The sequence below is a fragment of the Leopardus geoffroyi genome, chromosome A1, assembly GCF_018350155.1.
Source record: "Leopardus geoffroyi isolate Oge1 chromosome A1, O.geoffroyi_Oge1_pat1.0, whole genome shotgun sequence".
Classification (NCBI taxonomy): Eukaryota; Metazoa; Chordata; class Mammalia; order Carnivora; family Felidae; genus Leopardus; species Leopardus geoffroyi.
The window spans coordinates 158,717,069-158,739,259 of record NC_059326.1 but is presented as its reverse complement, the minus strand read 5'-3'; the positions used below and the strand labels follow the sequence as shown (position 1 = coordinate 158,739,259).

At 38.0% G+C, this 22,191-nt stretch overlaps 1 protein-coding gene and 1 non-coding gene across 3 annotated transcripts in view; one reads left to right on the top strand and one right to left on the bottom strand.

Annotated features, from left to right (window-relative positions):
- The first annotated feature begins 5,819 nt into the window (after nt 1-5,819).
- Nucleotides 5,820-5,926, top strand: LOC123581592. The gene has a single exon (XR_006703845.1). It is a non-coding gene; the product is annotated as a U6 spliceosomal RNA (small nuclear RNA).
- An 8,503-nt stretch (nt 5,927-14,429) lies between these two features.
- Nucleotides 14,430-22,191, bottom strand: part of LOC123608818 (leucyl and cystinyl aminopeptidase) — a 100,487-nt gene continuing 92,725 nt past the window's right edge. For both annotated transcript variants that reach the window (XM_045499206.1, XM_045499213.1), the window contains exon 18: nt 14,430-21,704. In XM_045499206.1, coding sequence (XP_045355162.1) covers nt 21,573-21,704 — 132 coding nt within the window. In that variant the 3' untranslated portion in view covers nt 14,430-21,572. The remainder of the gene's footprint in view (nt 21,705-22,191) is intronic.

The window sequence follows — 22,191 nt, the reverse complement described above, 5'->3', positions numbered from 1 at the left end:
AAAAGTAGGGAATATTGAACATAATCAAGGTAAATAATGATTTGTGAAACATCCATTACAGCTAAACATACACATATCTGTATTGGGTTACAACGTAAAATGTATTTTAAAAAATCTAAATTACACGAATTAGTTTATTTCATATCCTCTCATTGGTCAGCAGAAGCTCTATCTCTTGTTTTATTTCCCTTAATTCCCCATCCTCCACTTTCACTTACCTCCTTGTCCCCCACAGGTAAACATTATAATGTTTTTTGTTATATACATATTTGTTATATGTATATATATATATATATATATATATATATATATATATAATATAAAAACATAAACATAAAAGTTTTTGTTATATATATTATATATAATATATATATTATATATAAAAACATAAATGTTTTTGTTATATATATTATATATAATATATGTATATATATTATATATATATTATCTATACTCTGGTCCATTCCTTTTAATTGCTACAGAATAGCCCATAGTGATATCTGCTATATTTACTATATGTCTTTCTCTGGGTAGAAGTAAAAAACATTTCAAAGTCACTGGTCTAGCGTGAAAATCCAGGACTCACTGGAGAACTTTTAGAACCCTGGAAGTTTTCTTCATCCAAGGCACATGTCTAAAATGTCCACTTAGCTTTCCTGTTGCCAGCCATTAAGATCTACGGGTGTCACTGTTCCCAAACTTGGTCCTGCAGGAAGACACTGGTTGGCATATACCATAAACAGGGGAGTGTACACATTGATGCAAAGTTGCAGAATTTTTAAGCTGAAACACCCTTTTCTTGCCCTCTTCCCTGTCCCTTCCATCATTTTAGCAGACAAGTATTTTAAGGATACTTTGGTTGCAAGGAATAGAGACCTACTGAACATAAAATGGAGTTTATTGAAAGGGTTTTGGATATCTTCGAAAATCCAAAAGAGGGAAGTAAACCCAGACCTCAAGGCCGTCTCTGGCCATACCAAATTGCCTAAAACAGGGTGAATGTTCAATAAACTTTGGTCCAATAAATGGATGAATAGGTGGGTAGAGGAAGGGACTGGAAAATCATCAGGAATCAAGGCAGCAGTTCTCACTGATTTCACTGACTGACCCTGTAGGTCTACATCTCTGCTTTCATATCTCTGCTTCCCTTGTCTATTTCTGCACAAGTGTGTATACATGCTCTACAATGGTGCCCTTCTAGGGTGACAAACTGCCCAGTTTGCCTGAAACTGGCATATATTAAAACACAGATGTTGCTTCTACTGTGCTAATTTGTGCTTTATCACATGAATGTTTTCTAAGAAATTTATCCCTCACTAAAATCAAAAACAGTATCATGAAAATACCTGTGTTAAAACCATAGAAGTCTCAGGAAAACCAGAAGGAATTGGTCACTCTACCATTGCAGCAGAGTATGCCTTAAAAATCAGCTTCATAAATCCAGCCAGTCACTGTGAATTAATGAATTGAGTCCCTCCAAGCCCCAATGTTGTGAAGTTTGGAGAATTTGACTGGATCTACCCAAATTGTGATTTGTTTCCTCTATGCCACATGTTCATTCCTAGTCCAATCAACCTTGACTGAGCTACAGTGAAAGGGGTAGAGAGGTACATAACTCAACCATAAGCTTAAGTACCAAGTTCTCTAAGAAAGGCTGTTGAAGCAATGTTGGGCATTTGTAGTTCACAGATATGACGTAGCACATCATTCAGATTCCCAGCACAAGCTGTCCAGGATCAGAAGAGTGAAGGAAAGAAGACAATAGTCGAATTATTAGGCCTTCTCAATGAGATTTCTCTCCTCCCACGTTTTGCTTAGTATAATGTTTCCAAGCTTTATCCATGTTGTAGCATGTATCATTACTTTTTTACAGGTCAGTATTATTCTTTGAATGAATATACTCCTTTCCTTAGTAACCTATGCATTAATTAGTGGACATTTGGGTTGTTTCTGCTTGTTAGCTACTATGAATAATGTTGCTAGGAACATCCACATATTCATCTACAAATTTTTGTATAAACATTGTTTTGAATTCTGGGGTATCTGAAAGTGAAATTGCTGGGTCTTACAGTAACTCTATGTTTAACCCTTTGAGGAACAGCTAAACTGATCTCTATATTTTTCATTCCCACCAGTCAATGTATGAGAGTTCCAATTTTTCTATATCCTCACCAACACTTATTATTTTCCATATTTTAGAGTATAACTATCCTCATAAGTGTGAAGTGAATATGAAAGAGTTTTGATTTGCATTTTTTGGTGATTAATGATGTTGAGTATCTTTTCATGTGCTTGCTGACTATTTATATATCTTTGGAGAAATGTCTATTCAGAATTTTTCTCCGTCTTTTAAATTTATTATTTTTTTAAGTTTATTTATTTATCTTGAGAGAGAATGTGTGTATGAACAGGAGAGAGAGAGAGAGAGAGAGAGAGAGAGAGAGAGAGACAGAGAGAGAGAGAGAGAGAATCCCAAGCAGGCTCCGTGCTGTTAGCATGGAGCCCCATGAGGGGCTAGAACCCACAAATCATGAGATCATGCCCTGAGCCCAAACCAAGAGTCAGACAACCAACTGAGCCACCCAGGCACCCCCCTTTACCCACTTTTTAAGTGGGTTGTCTTTTTATTGTTATTATATGAATTCTCTATATATTCTGGATACCAAGCTCTTATCAGATATATGATTTGAAAATATTTTGTGCCATTCTTTGGTGTATCTCTTTATTTTCTTGGTACTGTCCTTTGATGCACAAAAGTTTTAAATTCTGATCAACTCAGATTTATTTTCCCTTTTGTTGCCTGTGCTTCTGGTGTCATATCTTAAAAGCCATTACCTAATTCAAGGTCATGAAGATTTACAGCTGTTTTTCTTCTAAGAGTTTAATACATTTAGTCCTTACATTTAGATCCATTTTAATTAATTGTTGATTTTTGTATATGGTATGAGGTAGTGGTTCAAATTCATTCTTTTACATATGGATTTCTAGTGGTCCCAGCACTATCTGTTGAAGAGATTATTTTTCCCCATTGAATTGTCTTGGTGCCCTTGTCAAAAACCAACTCACCATAAGTATATAGGTTTATTTCTGGACTCTCAATTCTATCCCATTGATCTATATGTCTCTCTTTATGCCTGTACCACACTGTCTTAACTCTTGTCACCTTGTAGAAGGTTTTGAAATTGTGTTGTATGAGTCCTCCAACTTTTTCTTCCTTTCAAGATTGTTTTGGCTATTCTGGGTTCCTTGAGTTTTCAAGGAATTTTGGGATCTGATCATCAGCTCCTACAAAGAAGGCAGCTGGGATTCTGATAGAAATTGTGCTGAATCTCTAAATAAGTTTGAAGAGTATTGACATCGCTTGAAAAAATTTTTTTTTAATATTTATTTATTTTTAAGAGACAGAGAGAGAGACAGAGCATGAGTTGGGGAGGAGAAGAGAGAGTGGGAGACACAGAATCCTAAGCAGGCTCCAGGCTCCAGGCTCCAAGCTATCAGCACAGAACCCAGCACAGAGTCTGACTTGGGGCTCGAAGTCACGAACTATTAGATCATGACCTGAGTCAAAGTCAGATGCTTAACCAACTAAGCCACCCAAGTGCCCTGAAGACTATTGACATCTTAACAATTTTAAGTGTTTCAGTGATCCCATGAACATGGGATCTTTCTATTTATTAAGGTCTACTTTAATTTCTTTTAGCAATGTTTTATAGTTTTAAGTGTACAAATCTTGAACTTTTTTGGTTAAATCTATCCCTGAGTCTTTTAACGTTTGGATGCCATTGTATATGAAACTCGTGTCTTAATTTCATTTTTGGCTTATTCATTGTTATTGTTTAGAAACACAACTGACTTTTGTACATTGATCTTGTCTTCTGTAACCTTTATGTTCATTTCTTAGCTCTAATACATTCGTTTTGGTACTTTAGCATTTTCTATGTATAAGATCATTTCATATACAAATAGAGATAGCTTTAGTTATTCCTTTTTAATCTGGATGCCTTTTATTATTGTTTTGTTTGTTTTGTTTTATTTTGTTTTTGCCTAATTTCCCCAGCTAGAACCTGCAGTATGATGTTGCACAGAAGTAGTGAGAGTAGATATCATTGTCTTGTTCCTGATCGTAGGAGAAAATCTTTCAGTCTTTTACCACTAAATGTGTTATTCATTGATGCCCTTTAGCAGTTCAGGAAGTTCTCCTTTCATCCTACTTTATTGTTTTATCATGAAAGTGGGTTGGTTTTTATCAAGTGTTTCTTTCTGCATCTGGTGAGATGGTCATGTGATTTTTATTTTCTATTCTGTGTTATTGATATGATGTATCACATTAATTTTTGGACGTCAAACCAACCTTGTGTTCCTGGAATAAATTCCACTTGGCCATAATGGATAATACTTTATATATATTGTTGGATTCAGTTTGTGTATTTAGTTGATTTGTGCATCTCTATTTATAAAGGATATTGATTTGTATTTTTCTTTTCTTGTGATATCTCTGCTTCTACTATTTTGCTAGGGCCAGAAATTATTTCTTATCCAGAGTAGGAAAGGAGAGAAGAGTTATATACAAGGATTTGGAGAACTGAGTAGCACCATCCACTTGAGATGTTATAAGATTTGATCGACCTGTCTCTCTCCACCCCATCCCCAGCCACTGGCTGGCCTGCATAAAGCAAGGGAGAGTCTACCCTGCCCCAGGAATGCTTCTTACTCTCCTAGGAGAGTCTGCACAAGTGGACTACTAGTGTGTATGGAGCATCAATAAGCTTAGGATTCTAAATCATGAAGCACCTGCCTCAAAACATCATGACCTTGAACAAACCCTTGTGAAGAGTGGAGCTACAAAAGGTTACACAGGAGTTACACAGGTCATGTTTGCCAGACTGCCTTCTCCAATAGAAGTCCAATGCCCAATACCTTCAAATACCCATCCTTCTTACTAGTCTTGTCTAAATGTATCTTCTGTTTTTCTACCAACTATTTGCAGAACTGGTCTGGTAATGAGTGAGAGGATATTTTCCCAGAGCAGCTGTAGGCTGAGGACCCTGAGCTGAAGTTCTCTTCTGTATACTCAGTATGATGTCCTTTGGACCCACATTTAATGGCAAACAGTACATCAGCCTCAGTACAGATTGAGCAGGCTGATGGGCTAACCCGGGACAACCATCAGCAAGGCAACCAAGGAACACCTCTGAGGACCACACTCTTCTTGCCTAACCCACAAGAACCTTTATTTCACAGATCCTAGAGAAGACTCCTTGCCTGCAGAGACCTGGCAGCACTTTCCCACCTGTGGGAGGGGGTAGCCTCCACCCAAGTCCATGCACTGCCTCCTCCCAGATGGAATCTGGCTGTCCTGGGAAAGCACCACCTACCAGGGCTCCTGCTGGAGCAAGTCCTACTCAGGACGGCCCAACTCATTTCTTGGCTACCGGAGATTTCTGGGCTACATAAATCAGATAACAGCTTTGGCCACCTTGAAGGCAGGTAGGAAATCCTTAGAGCTAGCTAAGTATCTCTTTCAAACAGAGAAAAGCATTTCCATTTTTGGCCAGTCCTCATGAAACATTTTTTCTTTCATGTCCTCTCACAGGAGCACATTTTCCAGGATTTGTTATGATTGACTCAAATTTCCCTAGTGTCTGTACAACTCAGATTCCTTCCACACAGGCTGCATGGATTCTAAGCCATCTCAGAGCAAACAAGTCTTCTTACCTGCTTTTGTTCATTCCTGGTGAGCACTGGGCAAGGACAGAAGCCACCAGAATTTTTCACCCACTTACTGCTGGCACTGCATCACAAGTTCTAAGACTTCTGCCGTGCTCGCTTGGGCAGCACAGACACTAAAACTGGAACGATACAGAGAAGATTAGCATGGCCCCTGAGCAAAGATAACACACAAACTCGTGAAGCATTCCGTATTTTGTGCAGTTCCTCAGTGAACTGCCACCCTTTGTGGATTAGCACAAAAAACAAGGTTTGGAAAGGTCACTCGGGAGGTCTGCTCCGAATTGAATTAAGCATTCCCTTTAGCAGCTGAGGACCCAGCACACCTGTCAGCTTCTCCTGGCCTTCACCGAATCTTCTGTCCTTGGAGGTGAGAGCTCACCTCAGTGGTACCCCTGGCATCTCCACGGCCACCCATCACATTACTATTATTAACTAGGTAATCCTGGTAGCTGCATCCGAAAGCTTGTTTTCATTGGTTAAATAAATAAATAAATAAATAAATAAATAAAAGACCTCTGGCAGACTGTTCTTAATTTAAGGTAAGGACCTCAGAGAGGTCAAAGATCAGAACTGCCGCTAGAATTCCTGAGGCTAGAGGACACTAACAGAAATACAGGGGGTGCGGTGCCTGTTATCTGAAGCCAAGCAGACAAACAGCGCGTCTCCTGTGTGGCGTGTTTAATTAATCATGCTCTGTGACTTCACCTGTAAGTTTTCAACATGCAGGCAGCTACAAGCCCTCTCCCTTTTATTGAACTGTGGTGTAATCGAGCCTCCCTGATTTAGAAGTCTATCTTGAAACACTCTCCTTGTTCTCGCCTAGCTACCCTGAGCAACTCAGACAAGGAAGCATTCTCACAACTTAGGCTGAGGTGAGCCAAGCTCATTTATTGCTAATTAGAACTTAAGGGAAACCTGGAGTGAAACTGAAACAGGCAATTAACTTCCAGCCTCTTGTCATTCACTTGGAACACCCTCAGGAATGAATACCTGTGTGGTTCCTCAGTGCGAATCAAGTGTCTTTGGTTCCCAATCAGTGACATGAGGCGGGACGTGTGGGCACTCACGCAGCATCTGGGGAGAGGCCTCCGTTTTTCACATTGCACCACACACCCACAGGAGCGGAGGGGGATTTCTGGCTGGGGAGCCAGTGTCCCCACCCCCATCCCCACCCCCTTCCACTCCAGGCGCTTGCTGTTTCTGAGGTGGCTGCAGAACTACCTACCTCGTAGCTTAAAACCTCCCAGGGGACGCCCTTCACTTCTGTTCCTCATGAACCCAACTGCCCTCAACTATTTACCACCCACCACGCAGCCAGTGTTTATAAAGTCCAGGTGGCATTCTCCCAGCTGCAGCCAGCTGCTCACATTAGAGTCAGGCATCATGTACCCACCTAGCACAAGTCCTGGTGCATAGTGGATGATTACAAATATTTATTGAGTGAATGGGCCATAAAAAACATTTGAGAAACATGGCCTGGCTTCCTTCTTCTACCAGTTCAACTTATGGCTGCTTTCTCTCACCTAAAGTCAGGATGTGCTCAGATATTATAAGCCAATTTTCATATTAGCTTAGAAAAACAGGAAGAAATTGGTTGCCAGTCAAAAGAGGGAGATAAAGTTTCTTTTTATGAGAACAATGTGCTTGTTTGAAATAAAGAGCTGATAAGCTGCTTTGAGTAAGGGATAAGATTCCAAGGAGTATGTCCAAATAGCAAAAAGCCACAGACGGGTCCACTAAATCAAGGGACCAGCTGCTAACTGCAGGCCATTCGTTTCCTGGAGCTCCTGATGCACTTGGCCATGTGCATCTGGGTGAGGAGGCCAAAGTGCAATGCCACAGAGGACAGACATTTCAAGTTCAAGGAGATGTCTAGGAGTAAGAGTGAGCAGTCAGCAAGGTGCACGTGTGTGTATCTGTGTGGCTGTGCGCATGCATGTTTTGGATGATTACAGGAAGTGAAAAGATCCCACAGGAACAACAGGGTAAAGGAGAGGCTCTGGAGAAGGGAAATATCAAGTGATGATGAAGCTGTTCGTTGTGGCATGTGAGAGATTCTCCCCTATAGAATCCTAGGGAAAATCTGCATTGCTCAGTAATGCTTTGGCTATAGTGAGTTTGTGGGAAGGAATCTTAAAGAGGTATTAGGTTCTAAGCCCAGGTTTGCTCAAGGCAGAAAAGAGACCATGGGCATGGATGCAGGGCAGAGGAAGGTCAACTGACATCCAGGTTATTTCCCCCTACCCAGTTCCCAATAAAGACTAAATATGTCAAGTGGATGGTTTTAAAACTGTGTTTTAATATTGTCTCTTCCCATGACTGTAAACTTCCTTAAGTTCCTGACCTTCTGGCAACAGGGAGTCTGTAGAAACATAAGAAAGACAGCAGTCAGCACCCACAGTCAAGGATTCTACAGCCCACTCAAGGACAAAAGGCCCATCTCAGGCTGACTTCAAACTACTTTAGGAAAATCGTTCATCCTCATCTTCTACCTGTAGTTGGTGAAGCTATCAACCGTTACAGCACTTGGCACCTCACCATTGTTTTAACCACCCCTTCCTCTTCCCTGATATTTCCCTTGGTGGGGAGAGAAGTCTTTCTGAACCTCCCTGACATTAGCATCTTCCACCTGAGAGAGGTTACTTCCTTGTACCCACTTAGTTCAAACATACAAAAAAGGGCATATGATAATATACCATATATCTACTCTTTCGAAATCATGGTAGATTGTTCACATTATTGAGTTTAAAGTTAAAATATTAGGATAGTTTTAGCTCCACACTCTATGTTAAAATGAAACACCTCTCTCAACAGTAAATTCTAATGTTCTTATTTCCAAGGAAATAGTATCCTGTAGGCATTTGCACATCCTTTGTCTCAAAGGTGACACAAACTTTTTCTAATACAAACACATATACAAATTTAACATATAATGTTATATTTGGGGGTCATAGCTAAGGCAGAGCTTCTGAGTTCCTTTACATTATCAGTAAAATTAGGGAATTAGACTGTATCATATGGAAAGTTCTTTCTAGCACTAACAGAGATCTTAACACATTTGGCCAATTTATCTGCCATGCCCAAAGTTGTACACAATATTTTCTAGGTAGAATGGACACTCGTACATGCTTGTTTTGCATACTGAACGCAAATACATTATTGAAAGGAAAAAAAGGAGTATTTACAAGCATATATGAAGTACCAGATCTATTTCCTATATACCTGTGCCTGATGTTATTACTGCAAAATAGGTGTTATTACCACCATTGCATTTAGTCAATAATCAAGATTTTATTTCATACTTATTTATAATTAACCAAATTCAGTGAGATCTATATAACTTCATGCTTTTTCTAATGTACTACAATAACTCTCAAATTAAATCTGCATATTTAAGGCTTAAATTTACAAAGAGGATTAGACTGAAAGTATTTCCCTAATTTCCTAACTGGCAAGTTATATAACCGTATTCAATTAAAAAACTCATTTCCATCTGTAACTGATGGTGTTAACATCCATACACCCCAGAAAACAGCAGGCAGTTTTAACAATGGCAGTGGTATTTACCATGTCACTGTGATATTTACAGGCATTGTACTAGGTAATTCATAGATATTTTATTTATTTTTTTTAAGTTTATTTATTTATTTATTTTGAGAGAGAGAGAGAGAAATCACAAGCAGGGAAGGGGCAGAGAGAGAGAGAGAGAGAGAATCTCTCAGCACAGAGCGTGACACAGGGCTCGAACTCCAGAACTGTAAGGTCATGACCTGAGCCGAAACCAAGAGTTGTACGCTTAACCCACTGAGCCACCGAGACACCCTATAGATATTTTATTTAATGCTAACAACCTCACAAGGTAGGCAGTATCTCTGTTTTATTAATGGAGACAACTGAGGCTAATAGGAATTAAGAGACAAGTGGCAAATCACTGTACCAGGAACCAGTTCCAGTCCTGATTGGTGCCAGTCTATGTTCCACAGCATTTCAAATATTTAAATTTCTAGAAATCATTGCCTTTTGCTACCATGTAAAAATACTAACATTCCAAGAATTTTGCTCAAGTTAAAAATCACAAAAGGCTAGGAGGCAAAGTAAATGAAGATATACTCAGCCATAAATACCAGGGCAGCCAATGTACAATCCTGATGAAGCAACCAAGGATCACATGGGCTATGTTCACATAGATGAGCAGCATGAGAAAACATGGAACAAAAGGGCTTCTTGTTTCCCACACTTGGCTTCTATACAAATGGCATGTGAATAAGCAACACGCCGAGTCCCCTTTATAAATAAGCCTTTCCTAAGCTGACATGGCTTCTTGTCTGTCCCTGACTTCTTTGAATCTATTGCCTCCTGGTGCGGCCTGCTCAACAGTTCAACTATGGCAACGTCATCTACTTTAACTACTCTATTTGGTTATTTTACTACGTTACATTACGTTCTTCCTTCAAAAAAAAATGAGCGGCATAGTAAGAATAAAAATTTTTAGACGTATAAGCAAAAGTCCTGATTATAATTCAGCTCAGCCAACAATAGAAATCACAATCACATAATTGATTGGATGGCCATCCATAAGAAAAGTAGTAAAAATGAAGAACAAGCAGAAAGCATTGGAAACATATCACTAATTATTGACTGTAGAAGGTAGGCTGTGATGATGATTTTAAAGTATGTTTTTGCTCTCTGGTAATAACACTCCCGTATAGCATGTAAGTCGATTGTTCAACTCACAAGTTTTAGGAAGCACTAGATGCTTGAGTGTGTGTGTGTGTGTGTGTGTGTGTGTGTGTGTGTGTGTGTGTTGCAGGAGGTGTGTAGGGCTTTATGGTATGAATTGAAGTAAAGCAAAAAGAAAATATAACCAAATCAAACTCTCCTGTGCATGGATTCTAAAAATGATTTTGAAAAATAAAGTTTTTTTAAATGTGTATTTATTTTTGAGAGAGAAAGAGAGTGAGTGGGCAAGGGGCAGACAGAGAGGGAGACAGAGAATCCGAAGCAGTCTCCAGGCTCTGAGTTCTTAGCACAGAGCCCAACACAGGGCCCAATTCCACAAACAGCAAGATCATGATCTGAACCAAAGTCAGACGCTCAACTGACTGAGCCACTCAGTCGCCCCACTTCTCTACATTTATAATGGGTTTTAGTTCAATTGTTTACTGCAGATATCCATGAATAAAAAAGTATAAAAAATGTAACCAGAAGATTTTGATCAAAATCAAAATTCCTAAGAACATTACCCCAGTACATTACTATTACCTATTGAAGTTTAGTTGACAACACAATACTACATTAGTTTCTGGTGTACAACATAGTGATTGAACAGCTCCATACATATGCTATGCTCACAAGTTTAGCTACCACCTGTCACCCTACAACATTATTACAATACCAGTTACTGTATTCCTTATGCTATATCGCTCATCCCCATGACTTATTCATTCTGTAACTGAAAACCTGTACCTCCCACTCCTCTTCACCCATTTTGCCCATACCCCTACCTCTCTCCCCTCTGGCAACCACCAACCAGTTTGTTCTCTGTGTTTATGGGTGTGTTTTTGCTGTTTTCTAGACTCCACCTATAAGCAAAATCACATGGTATTTCTCAGTCTTATTTCACTTAGCACAATAACCTCTAGGTTATTGTGTGTTGCAAATGGCAAGATCTCATTCTTTTTTTATGCCTGAATAACGTTCATACCACAGCTTTATCCATTCATCTATCAATGGGATACTTTGGTTCCTTCCATGTCTTGGCTGTTGCAAATAATGCTGCAATAGAGATAGGGATGGGTGTATCTTTTCAAATTAGTGTTTTCATTGTCTTTGGATAAATATCCAGTAGTGGAATTGCTGGATCATATGGTAATTCTATTTTTCATTTTGTGAGGAACCTCCATACTGTTTTCCATAGTGGCTGTATTAATTTACATCCCCAACAGTGCATGAGGGTTCCTTTTTCTCCACATCCTTGTCAAGGCTTGGTATTTCCTGTTTTTTTTGATATTAGCCATTCTGACAGGTGTAAGGTGATATCTCATTGTGGTTTTTATTTGCATTTCTCTGATGATGAGTGACGTTGATCATCTTTTCATGTATCTGTTGGCTAGCTATCGGGTCTTCTTTAGAAAAACATCTATTCAGGTCTCCTGCCCATTTTAATCAGATTATTTGGTTTTCTAGTGTAGAGTTGTAGAAGTTATTCATATTAACCTCTAAACAGATCACTTGCAAATATCTTCTCCATTCAGTGGGTTGCCTTCACTTTGTTGATTCTCCATTAATGATCACCATAGGAGATTGTAAGAAGGTATGGCTTCAAGGTTTCTTTGTGTCCCCAGAAACAGGTTTTTGGGTAAGGAGATTAAGAGACACTGTATTTGCTCTAAAATGCCCAACTTTAAGCCCTAACAATTACTGGAAGAGAATATTGGTTCTAGTTCTCATATCTGGAAGCCTAAGAAATTCTCAATTCTCAAGATTACTCATGGGGTTAGAACAGAGAAACTCCTTTTGTAGACATGACCAGGAACATAATTATCGCAGTGTCCCTTGATAACAGCTGTGCACTCCCACTCCAATTACATGTGAATCAAAGCAAGGGGTGTCCTTTGAAAACATTTAGTGTCCTTTCACCTTCAGATAGTAAGTGTTCCTTGGTTTCACTGGCATAAGTAGTTACATGTCTCATTCTGATTTAGGTACTGAATTATTACTGTATCAACTGGTACTGGGTGTTTATAGGAAGCAATTCAGTCTAAAAAGTAAATAATTGCCCTACAGTTCATATAACTATTACCGAGCCCACTGCTCCATGCATCCACTGAAAGTTTTAATCCCCACCCCACCCCATCACAGGAGAAATTTGGCAATGTCTTAAGACATTTTTCGTTGTCACACTGGGGGTGGGGGAAGTTCCATTAGCCCATATTTGCTACTTGCATTAGAGGCCAAGGATGCTGCTAGTCATCATAGAATGCACGGGAGAGCCCCAGATATCAAATAGTGTGAGCCTGAGAAACCTTGAGTTACAGGCAGTAGAGATACTGGGGTACTAGTGGGGTAAAAAACAAACAATGCAATATAGTGAATACAGTCATTACCCTTGTAGAGTATATAATCTGAGAAGATGTACCACTTTATATATGCAATTTATTTATCCAAATAGTCCACACAGTATTTATATTTAAATACTTTATTTTCATTTCACAAAAAAGAAAAAGCAACAGTGTTTGCAATAACACATGCCTTTCAGTCAGTGCTGGTCATATGCAAAACAAGTTATCAGAAGTATAAAGAAAAATAAGCCTTTTCCCTTTACAAGTGACACAACACAATTTGCATATATATTATATTACACATACTGTTTTCAAAATTTTCCACAAAAGACAGGTTATGATACAAATTTAGAATTCCACCCACAAGCTCAGATTCAAAGAAGTGAAGATCTGTATAGGTGTCTAAATACAAAAACGTAATAGTTTTACAAGTTTCCAAATAATTACTTTTCAAAGTGTTTGAAAGAGACTACTACTCTTCATAGCAACGTGGAACACTTGGGTTTAATCAAGACGGCTAGGAGACTAAGTTAGTCTCAGCGTGAGTTTGCTCATTAATGCAAATGCTCCAATTATGCTGTAATTCTCATTTCATATATATATATATATATATATATATATATATATATATATATACACACACACACACACACACACACACACGCACGCACGCACGCACACATACATACACAAGCGTATTATTGTACTGATGGTTTATACAGTGCAACTTCTGGAGCATTTCATTCAGCTAATCCATGACCTTTACTTCTTTGAAGTATTTCAAATTAAGAACTGCTCAGAGATATCACTAATGACTACCATGACTAATTTCAAAAAGGTGTCCCTTTCTCTCTTATTTATGATTATAATTACATGTGTCATGAACAAACTTTTGTTTTTTCTACAGCAGCAGGTATAAATAAGCAAAGTACAGGCTAATATTTCAACACTAGGACCTGAGAGTTTGATATGGTAAATGACATCTCTTCGCAAATGTTCTAGGAGTCCTATCTAGCAACGTTTCTAAAAAATATATATAATAGAACAAAATAATATAGCAAACCTTCAGCATTAAAAACAAAGATTGCTCAGAAGCTTGAAGGAAAAAAGCAAGGAGGAAAGAAAGGGAGGCAGGGAGGGAGTGAGGGATTTTACATATGCATTTTCTTTGATACAGACAAATGTGGAGTCCTAACATTTACCATGTGGTGGATGAAGAGTCAATATGATTCAAGAAAGCGAACACACACGTCTGGATATATGAAATGCATGCAAAAACATAGAGCTGATGAGGCAACACCGGCTTACGTGTTTAAGTGTACTTGAGTATAACATCTAATACTGCAGGCACTGAAGAAGAAGAAAGAAGAAGAAAGAAGAAGAAAGAAGAAAGAAGAAAGAAGAAAGAAGAAAGAAGAAAGAAGAAGAAGAAGAAGAAGAAGAAGAATGGTCCAGCTAATGGAGAATGGAAGGGAGAGATGCAGCCACACAGAAGAGCTCTGGGTAAGAAAGGACCAACTTGCCTTCCCATAGATGGGTGTTGAAAGACAGGAGGGCTAGCCCCCCAATTCTTAAGGGAATGATTTTTGGGCCCATGTTGTTATTCACTAGAACCATGGCAATAACTCAAAAAGTTCATTCCAAAAGTCAAAATAATTTTTATTGGCTACACAAGAATATGCTATATATAGAACTGCAAGAGACTTCTGTAGATAAATCAGAATTCCAGCCCCCCAAAGAAGCTACTCTCAAGGGTCTTCAAATGAATTCTAGGCAGCACTTTTACTGGCTTACCAGTTACTAAAAGATTAATCAGCAATGAACATTAAACACACTTTTTACTTAGTATGATCCTCTTGCCTTTCTGGAATTTCCACAATACAGGTCCCGTCTCACCCTTTCCTTCAGTTTGAATCAATGTAAGAAATGCTGACCCTGATTAGCTTTCACAACTCAACCATGTCCAAGTGTCTGCTCCCATCTTATTTGCTGTACATTTGTTAGCCATTAGTTACACCACCCCAATGCCTCTCAAGTCACAGGACAGGGATCTGGTGGGACTTTATTTTTGTTAGATCCATGCACAGCCCTGCAAGGGACTACGTATTAACGAAAAATAATGAAAAAAAAAAGAGGGAAGCAGATTAGATATGCGCATAAATATATTTATACTTTTAAAGGCATATTTCCTAGAGAATAAAACAAAATAAGCACAGAACAACAACTATACTAGCCACTGATAAATGAGGAAATATGTGGGGAAGGAAGAAGTGAACTGTCAATTTATGAAACTCAATTTCCTTTAGGTCCCTACATAGATAGCCATGCGAAGAACTAAATACAAAATGAAAGGAAATATATTCATATGTATTAAGAATATTCCCCTGCCGAAAATAGAAACCCCTCCAAAAAGAAAAAAGCCAAGTAAATAAACAATACACAACTATTCTACTCACTATTGCCAACACAGGCAATAAGGGAAAGGGGAGAAGGGGAGATTTGTCATACACTGATCCTCGATTTTCATTCAGTACCTATACATCCATGCTAAGAGTAGGTACAAAATCAATTAATACGAAAACATTTATATACATTTTTTAAAAGTTTGTACGCTATCCTTATCCTTTCCCCACTACCCACCCAAATTATCTCTCCCCCTAAAAAAAACACCCCAAATTATAAAACTATTGCCAATGCAGGCAGTTAGGGAAGGGAAGCAGAGGAGATTTATCATACGTATGGACCTCCGTGTTTCATTATGTACTTACAAATCCCAGCAAAGGACTGGTTACTAAGTGAAATAACACACAAAATGTAGCAAACATTTATATACATTAAAAAATTCACACACACACACACACACACACACACACACACACACACACACACTCCCCCCACCCCCCACCCCTCCAAAAAAAGAAATGAAACATCTATTCTTCTACCACTGCCCACCAGGCAATGAGGGAAGGGGAGTAGGGGAGATTGTTCATAGAATCAATCGCAACTTTCATGAAGTACCTAAATAGTCATGAGAAGGACTAGATTCAAAATGAAGTGAACACCAAAAAGAGGCAGAAACATTTATATACATTTAAAAAACCACCTATCTTATCTAATAAGCCCATTCCCCATTAATAACCTCTAAAACAAAAAACAGAAACCAAGTCCTACAATTGTGCACAAGCTATAAAGGAAGGGAGAAAAGGTTTATCATGTCTCCGGATCTGGGCCTCTGCACTACATTTGAGATCTACAAATCCAAACAAACAAACAAACAAACCTGGTTGAAGTAAAAGAGCAAGCCACAAAAACAAAAAAGCAAACAAAAAACATGCAGCAGACATTTATATACACTTTTAAAACCGTAAACCCAGAAATCCCCCACCACCCTGCCAAAAAAAACCCATCTAAACAACTACACCACTAGTCATTGCCCAGATAGGCAACAAGGGAAGGGGCCAAGAGGAGATTTTCTTCATAGAATGAACCTTAATTTTCATCATGTACCTAAATATCCATGGAGATCTAGGTACAAAATGAACTGACAGAAAAAAGGAACAAAAACATTCATATACATTGAAAAGAGTATATATCCCCACCCTCTCAAGGGAGGGAGCGGTAGAGTAAAAAATTAATCTAAAACTACTCTAAACTATTGCCCACAGAGGCAATAAGGAAAGGGGACAAGAGGAGAATTTCATACAACCGGACCTCCACATCTCATTAGGTACCTACACGTCCAAGTAAGGGACACGGTACAAAATGGAATAACACAATATAGTAACAAACACTGTATATACAGTTTTCAAAAGTATATATCCTGCCCTTTGTCCCTTCCCACACACCAAAACTTCAAAAAAAACCGAACTACTTTAAAATTATTGCCTATGTAGATAAAAAGGGAAAGGGAGAAGAGGAGATTGCTATCCATCTAGAACTCCACGGTTCATTAGGAACCTACGGGTCCAAGTGAAGGACTGGGTACCCAGTGAAATACTGTAATAAGGAAGTAAAAATGTGTGTGTGTGTGCGCACACACATATATATATATACATGTATATATATATTTAAAAGTATTTACCCCCGAGCCCACAAAAGAACCCCTGAAACTAATTAACTACTCTACTAGCCATTGCCCATGCAGGCAATAAGGGAAGGGGAAAAGAGGAGATTGTTATACATCCGGACCTCCATGGTTCATTGGGTACCTTCCAGTGTGGGCACCCAATGAAATAATACAACTTGGTAGTAAAAACAGGTATATACAACATGTACACATCCCTGTCCCCACCCCCACCCTCCCCCCAAACCCCACTCCAACAACTATTCTACTAGCTATTGCCCACACGGGCAATAAGGGAAGGGTACAAGAGGAGATTGTCATACATCCGGACCTCCACGTCTCATTAGGTACTTTAATGTCCTCTGAGAAGGACAACGTACGAAATGAATTAAGTAATACAAAGTAGTAGCAAACTTATTTATATACATTAAGTACATACCCTACTTCCCATCCCCCCTCAAAAACAAAACAAAACAAAACAAAGTATTAGCTACTGCCCAAGGAGGCAATAAGGAAAAGAGAAAAGAGGAAATCTGTCATACTCTGAACTTCAATTTTCATTAAGTATATATGCATACATGCAAAGGGACATATAAAAATGAAATGTAAAAAAGTAGCATAGCATATATACACACACACACACCTGAAAGAATGATATACAAGCCCGAGCCCCCAAGACTAGATCAAGGCAAGAGCACCCACAGCTACTCTATTAGCTACTGTCCATGCAGGCAATATGGAGAGGGGTAAGTGGGACATGTGTCCTACTTCTGGACCTCCACAGTTCATTAGATATTTACATATCCATGGGAAAGATGAATTAAGTGCAAAATGAAATGACACCCACAAGATAGCAGCAAAAACATCTTGTACACATTTTTAAAAAGAACTTACTCTGCTCTCCCCTCAATATCACCATCAACTTCCAAAAAAGAAACATCACATAACTACTCTGTACCTATTGCCCACACAGGCAATTATGGGCAGGTGGAAAAGATTTTTCATAGGACAGAATTTCACTATCAGAAAAAGTTTACAAAGTCAAAGAAAATAAAAACATATCAAAACCACATATGCACATTAAAAAAAAAAGTATATACCCCCAAAAAGGCACTCAAAGAAATCAATCAACTATTTTATTAGCTATTGAACATGTAGGCAATAAGGAAAGGGAGAAGAGGAAATTCATCATACTTTTGGACTGCCACTTTTAATTTAGTACTTACTAATGCAGAGAATGAAGTGCAAAATAAAAGAATGCAAAAAAAAAAAAAAAAAAAAGACAAAGAACCCAAAAAATAAAAAACAGAACAGTAGAAATGGGAGTATCAGAGGGGGGAGAGAAGCTCTTTACAAAAGAGTTAATTCCAATAAAAACGAAATGACAAAGGCAAAGGGGAGAAAAAGAGCTGCATCTTATGTATGAAATTCAGATTTGCAGAGAATTTGAAATTCTCGTTTTGCAGAATCAGCTGAGAAAATGCTGTCCTCGGTGATGGTATGTGTCCTGAGCTGCACAATCCCATGAAACAAATCGGGGTTACGTGAATTCAGCAGTCCAACTGCAGATTATGGGTCCAGGTGCTTTAGTTGCATAGACTCTTAAAATACAACTCAGTAACAGGCTACCAATAATCCAACAAACTCAGCACGTAACTTTCATTCCTTACTTTGCTATGCTCAGAAGGGACTCTGCTCTGTACCCAGTGAGACTGATGCAGCACAATATCCTCTACGTACCCAGAACTCTGCTGACAGCTCTTGTTCAATGAAATGAAAACATGAATGGCAAAGAGTATTAACATTTAAGTGGAACCTGTGCTGGTAAGAAGTTCACAAATAACAGCAACACTTAAAGAGATCTCTATGCAAAACAAGAAGATGCAGGAAGGCACAAGCCTGGGGTGGAAGCTGACCCCACCTGTAGTTTAATGTATCCAATCTCTTGCTATTAAGGGAACAAACTAGACTCCTTGGATTTCTATTTCCAGATCTCCAAAGCATACGTTTTTCTTCTACAATTCCAGATTTCCAATTTTACCTTTCCTAATAACCTAGTATGATGTGCCCCTTCTATTACATTCATGTAGATCGTCTCTCTGCAAGGAACATAATACTTGAAAACCAGCACTTAACTGTCATGGATCTATGTGCTTACATAAACAAGCGTGCTGTGACTGCTGTGCGTCCATCTGTTTGAGCTCTACAAGATGCAGGGGCAAAGATAAGGTTTGGGGTGATATAATCTTCAAAAGCTAGTTATACTTACTATGTAACATGTTCTACTGGTTACTTAACCTTATATTCCTGACTTAGAGATAGTTTTTAGAAGTGCCATACAGAGATGGGTTAGCTTAACATTACAAATTATGGAATCCTGTGGGAAAATGTGAGGGGAGCGCTGCTAAAACTACAAACAACTGAGGTGAGGCCTATAAATAACACTACAACCAGTATAGATCCAGTATCATGGGAATGAACAGCTTTTGAATACAAAGATAGCAATGGATTACAAGTTACCTCTTTTTTAGCTCATGTTTTGATAAGTATTTAAACATCACCCTCTTCCTACATACTATAAGCATGCACACACACACACACACACACACACACACGCACTCAGGAAAGATGATATAATTCGGTACAGGATTTGCGATATGCAGAGTTAACATACATTACAGTAGCCATGTAAAGATGGGCAGGTAAAACTGAAAAGTCTTAACTGATTTTGAGAAGTAGCAAAATTTAAATTCTGTATCAAAGTGGAATTTAGTAATATAACATATGGTAAAAAACCAGCAACCAAAAAACCCCTCAAAGTTTAGTATGTTTCCCCACTCTAAAAATATAAAAACACACTAACTTCCAATATCAACTAAACTATCATTCATTTCCGGAAGCACAAGACAAATAAAAACCTACGATCACCCCAGTTTCAATAAGACATCTTTTGAGGATTCTGTGATTCTCAGGATATAAGACTTTGTATTCTAAACCAGAGGTAAATGTTTAGAAAAGACTAAATTGGGGAAAAACACACTAGGATTAAAGAAAGCTAGCTTTTAGCTTGCTAGCATTTTAAATCTTGTTATATAAAAATATTTTCATAAAGTAAAATATAATTTTATACACAATCCCACATATTTTTTGCTTTTTACCTGCCTAAAAAAAAAAAAAAAAAAAAAAAAGGTGTCCTTTCCCATTGATTCTGTGGAGTGTTTTAAGTGCTTGAAAATGGGTATCTACTCTTTTTACGTACATACAAGATGTTTTCAAACAAAATATAAAGTACTGAAAAATTATTAGGAAGAAAGTCTTTCCCGTAAGAATCAAAGAAACTCCATAATCTAAGTATGAAGTCTGCATAGCTCAAAAAATTCAAGTACAGTATTTCTCCTTTGCAAGGAGTGAAAATGCCACACAGCTGTGGACATCTTCCCTTTTCTTTCTTTCTTTTCTCAGCCATTCCTTTTAATCAGTTAGTTTGGCCATGATAAAGACAAAACAAAACAAAACAAAACCACTGATTTTTCAACTAAAAAAAGGTACTGTTTTTGACAGTAGAAAAAATTCAAAGCCCACCATATTAAATCTGAATCAAATTACTCCTATCCCACATTCTCCTTATTCCTTTAAGGTACTATGGTGAACTTCAAATAAAAATGCTCAATTTCTCAAAGGCCCTATTTTAAAATATGCTTCTACTATGCTTCTAATATACCCTACCATATAACATGAAAATCTACATGAGTATGATTCACAGAGAAAGTGTCTATGATCAGGTAATGTCAAAGGTAACTTAAGCAAATTATTTTTAGTAATAGTGATAAAGTCAGGATAAAAGACACCAGTATTAACAAAATGCTTGCCATGTATGTAGACATACTTATTTATAACATAAGGTATATCTATGGCAGGGGGTGGTAAAGGCGTACAGATTTGGAGAATTCATAAATAAAATAATTATAATTAAAGCTAACTCAGTTTGAAACATTTTCCTAAAAGATGAAAAAATAATTATTAAATATTTGGAAATTTTAATCTTTTGTCCTTATTACTTAGTTTTTCAATACAACAAAAATTTAAAAATTCTGTAGCACCTGGCTGTTCTGCAGAAAAAAATATAAGTTATAGATCTTATTTAAACTTTTTTTCAGAAAATAAAGAGTTAATCAAAACCTCAAATCAAAGTAGATCTGCACACCTGAGATCAGTTTTCTAACAGTTATATGATTCATCGACTTCATTACCATAGTATTTGAAGCCAAGTGTTGTACCACATTCAAGTAACATCTATCAATAAGAAGCAACAAATGGCTGACAAACCAGCAGCCTGCAAAGATGATGGCTCCCATGGTAGATCTTTGCTTGTTTCACCATGTCAGTATTTTCCGGATACTGAGAAACAGAACAGAAGGCCAAAACAGATTTTTCCTCCCTATTTCTTTATCTTAAAAGTAGAAAAATTACTTACTGTTTTTGTAGATGTTGGCGCATGTAGGCGAATATAATTTTATAATAAATAACTACATACTTCCCAAAGACTATTCGAAAAAGACAGATGAAAAGTACAGACGGGCCCTGAGCTAACTAGAACTCCTAAGAGTGCAAACAACTCGGCAGCGGTTCTGGCTTCACCTTGGCTTTTTGCAAAAGCAGCGGAGCCCAAGTTAACAAGCTCTCTGAATGGGCGACAAGATGAGGTGCAGGTGTGCATGCTACAGCCACCACGTCAGAGTTTTAAGGTTCTTCTCCATCCATCGGATATTCAGCTGAATGACTTCCAAGGCCTCCTGGACACAACGAAGCCGAAAGGTTGCCTCTGACTGATTTTCAAAGAATGCCTGGACCTGTAAGTTGCATGCAGAAGTATTTCAAAAGAAGAATAAATCAGAGGTAACTCTGAATATCCTTTTCAAATAAGCTTTAACTTAGTCATGGCTATACTGATGTCTTGAAAGGAGTAGAAACAAAAAGTACTTTAATATTCAAAGTATTTACACCAAGTTTCTGATCAAGTGTGGTGAAATCTCAAGTAATGTTAGAAATGAATTCCTCTTACTCCCACAAGGATGAATTTTTCCAATTTAAAATAGGAAAAAAAAAAGCCAAGTAATAGTAAATGAAGTAGTCTAAAGTTGGAATTAATGTCCAGTTTTACCCTTGTAATGAAATTTTTTAAAACAATTTTATTACCACTTAAAAAGAAACTTTGTATATGCTGGTTAATTAAAAAAAAAATATTTGTGGGGTGCCTGAGTAGCTCAGTCAGTTAAGCGTCTAACTCTTGGTTTCGGCTCAGGTCATGACCTCATGGTTGGTGAGACTGAGCCCTGC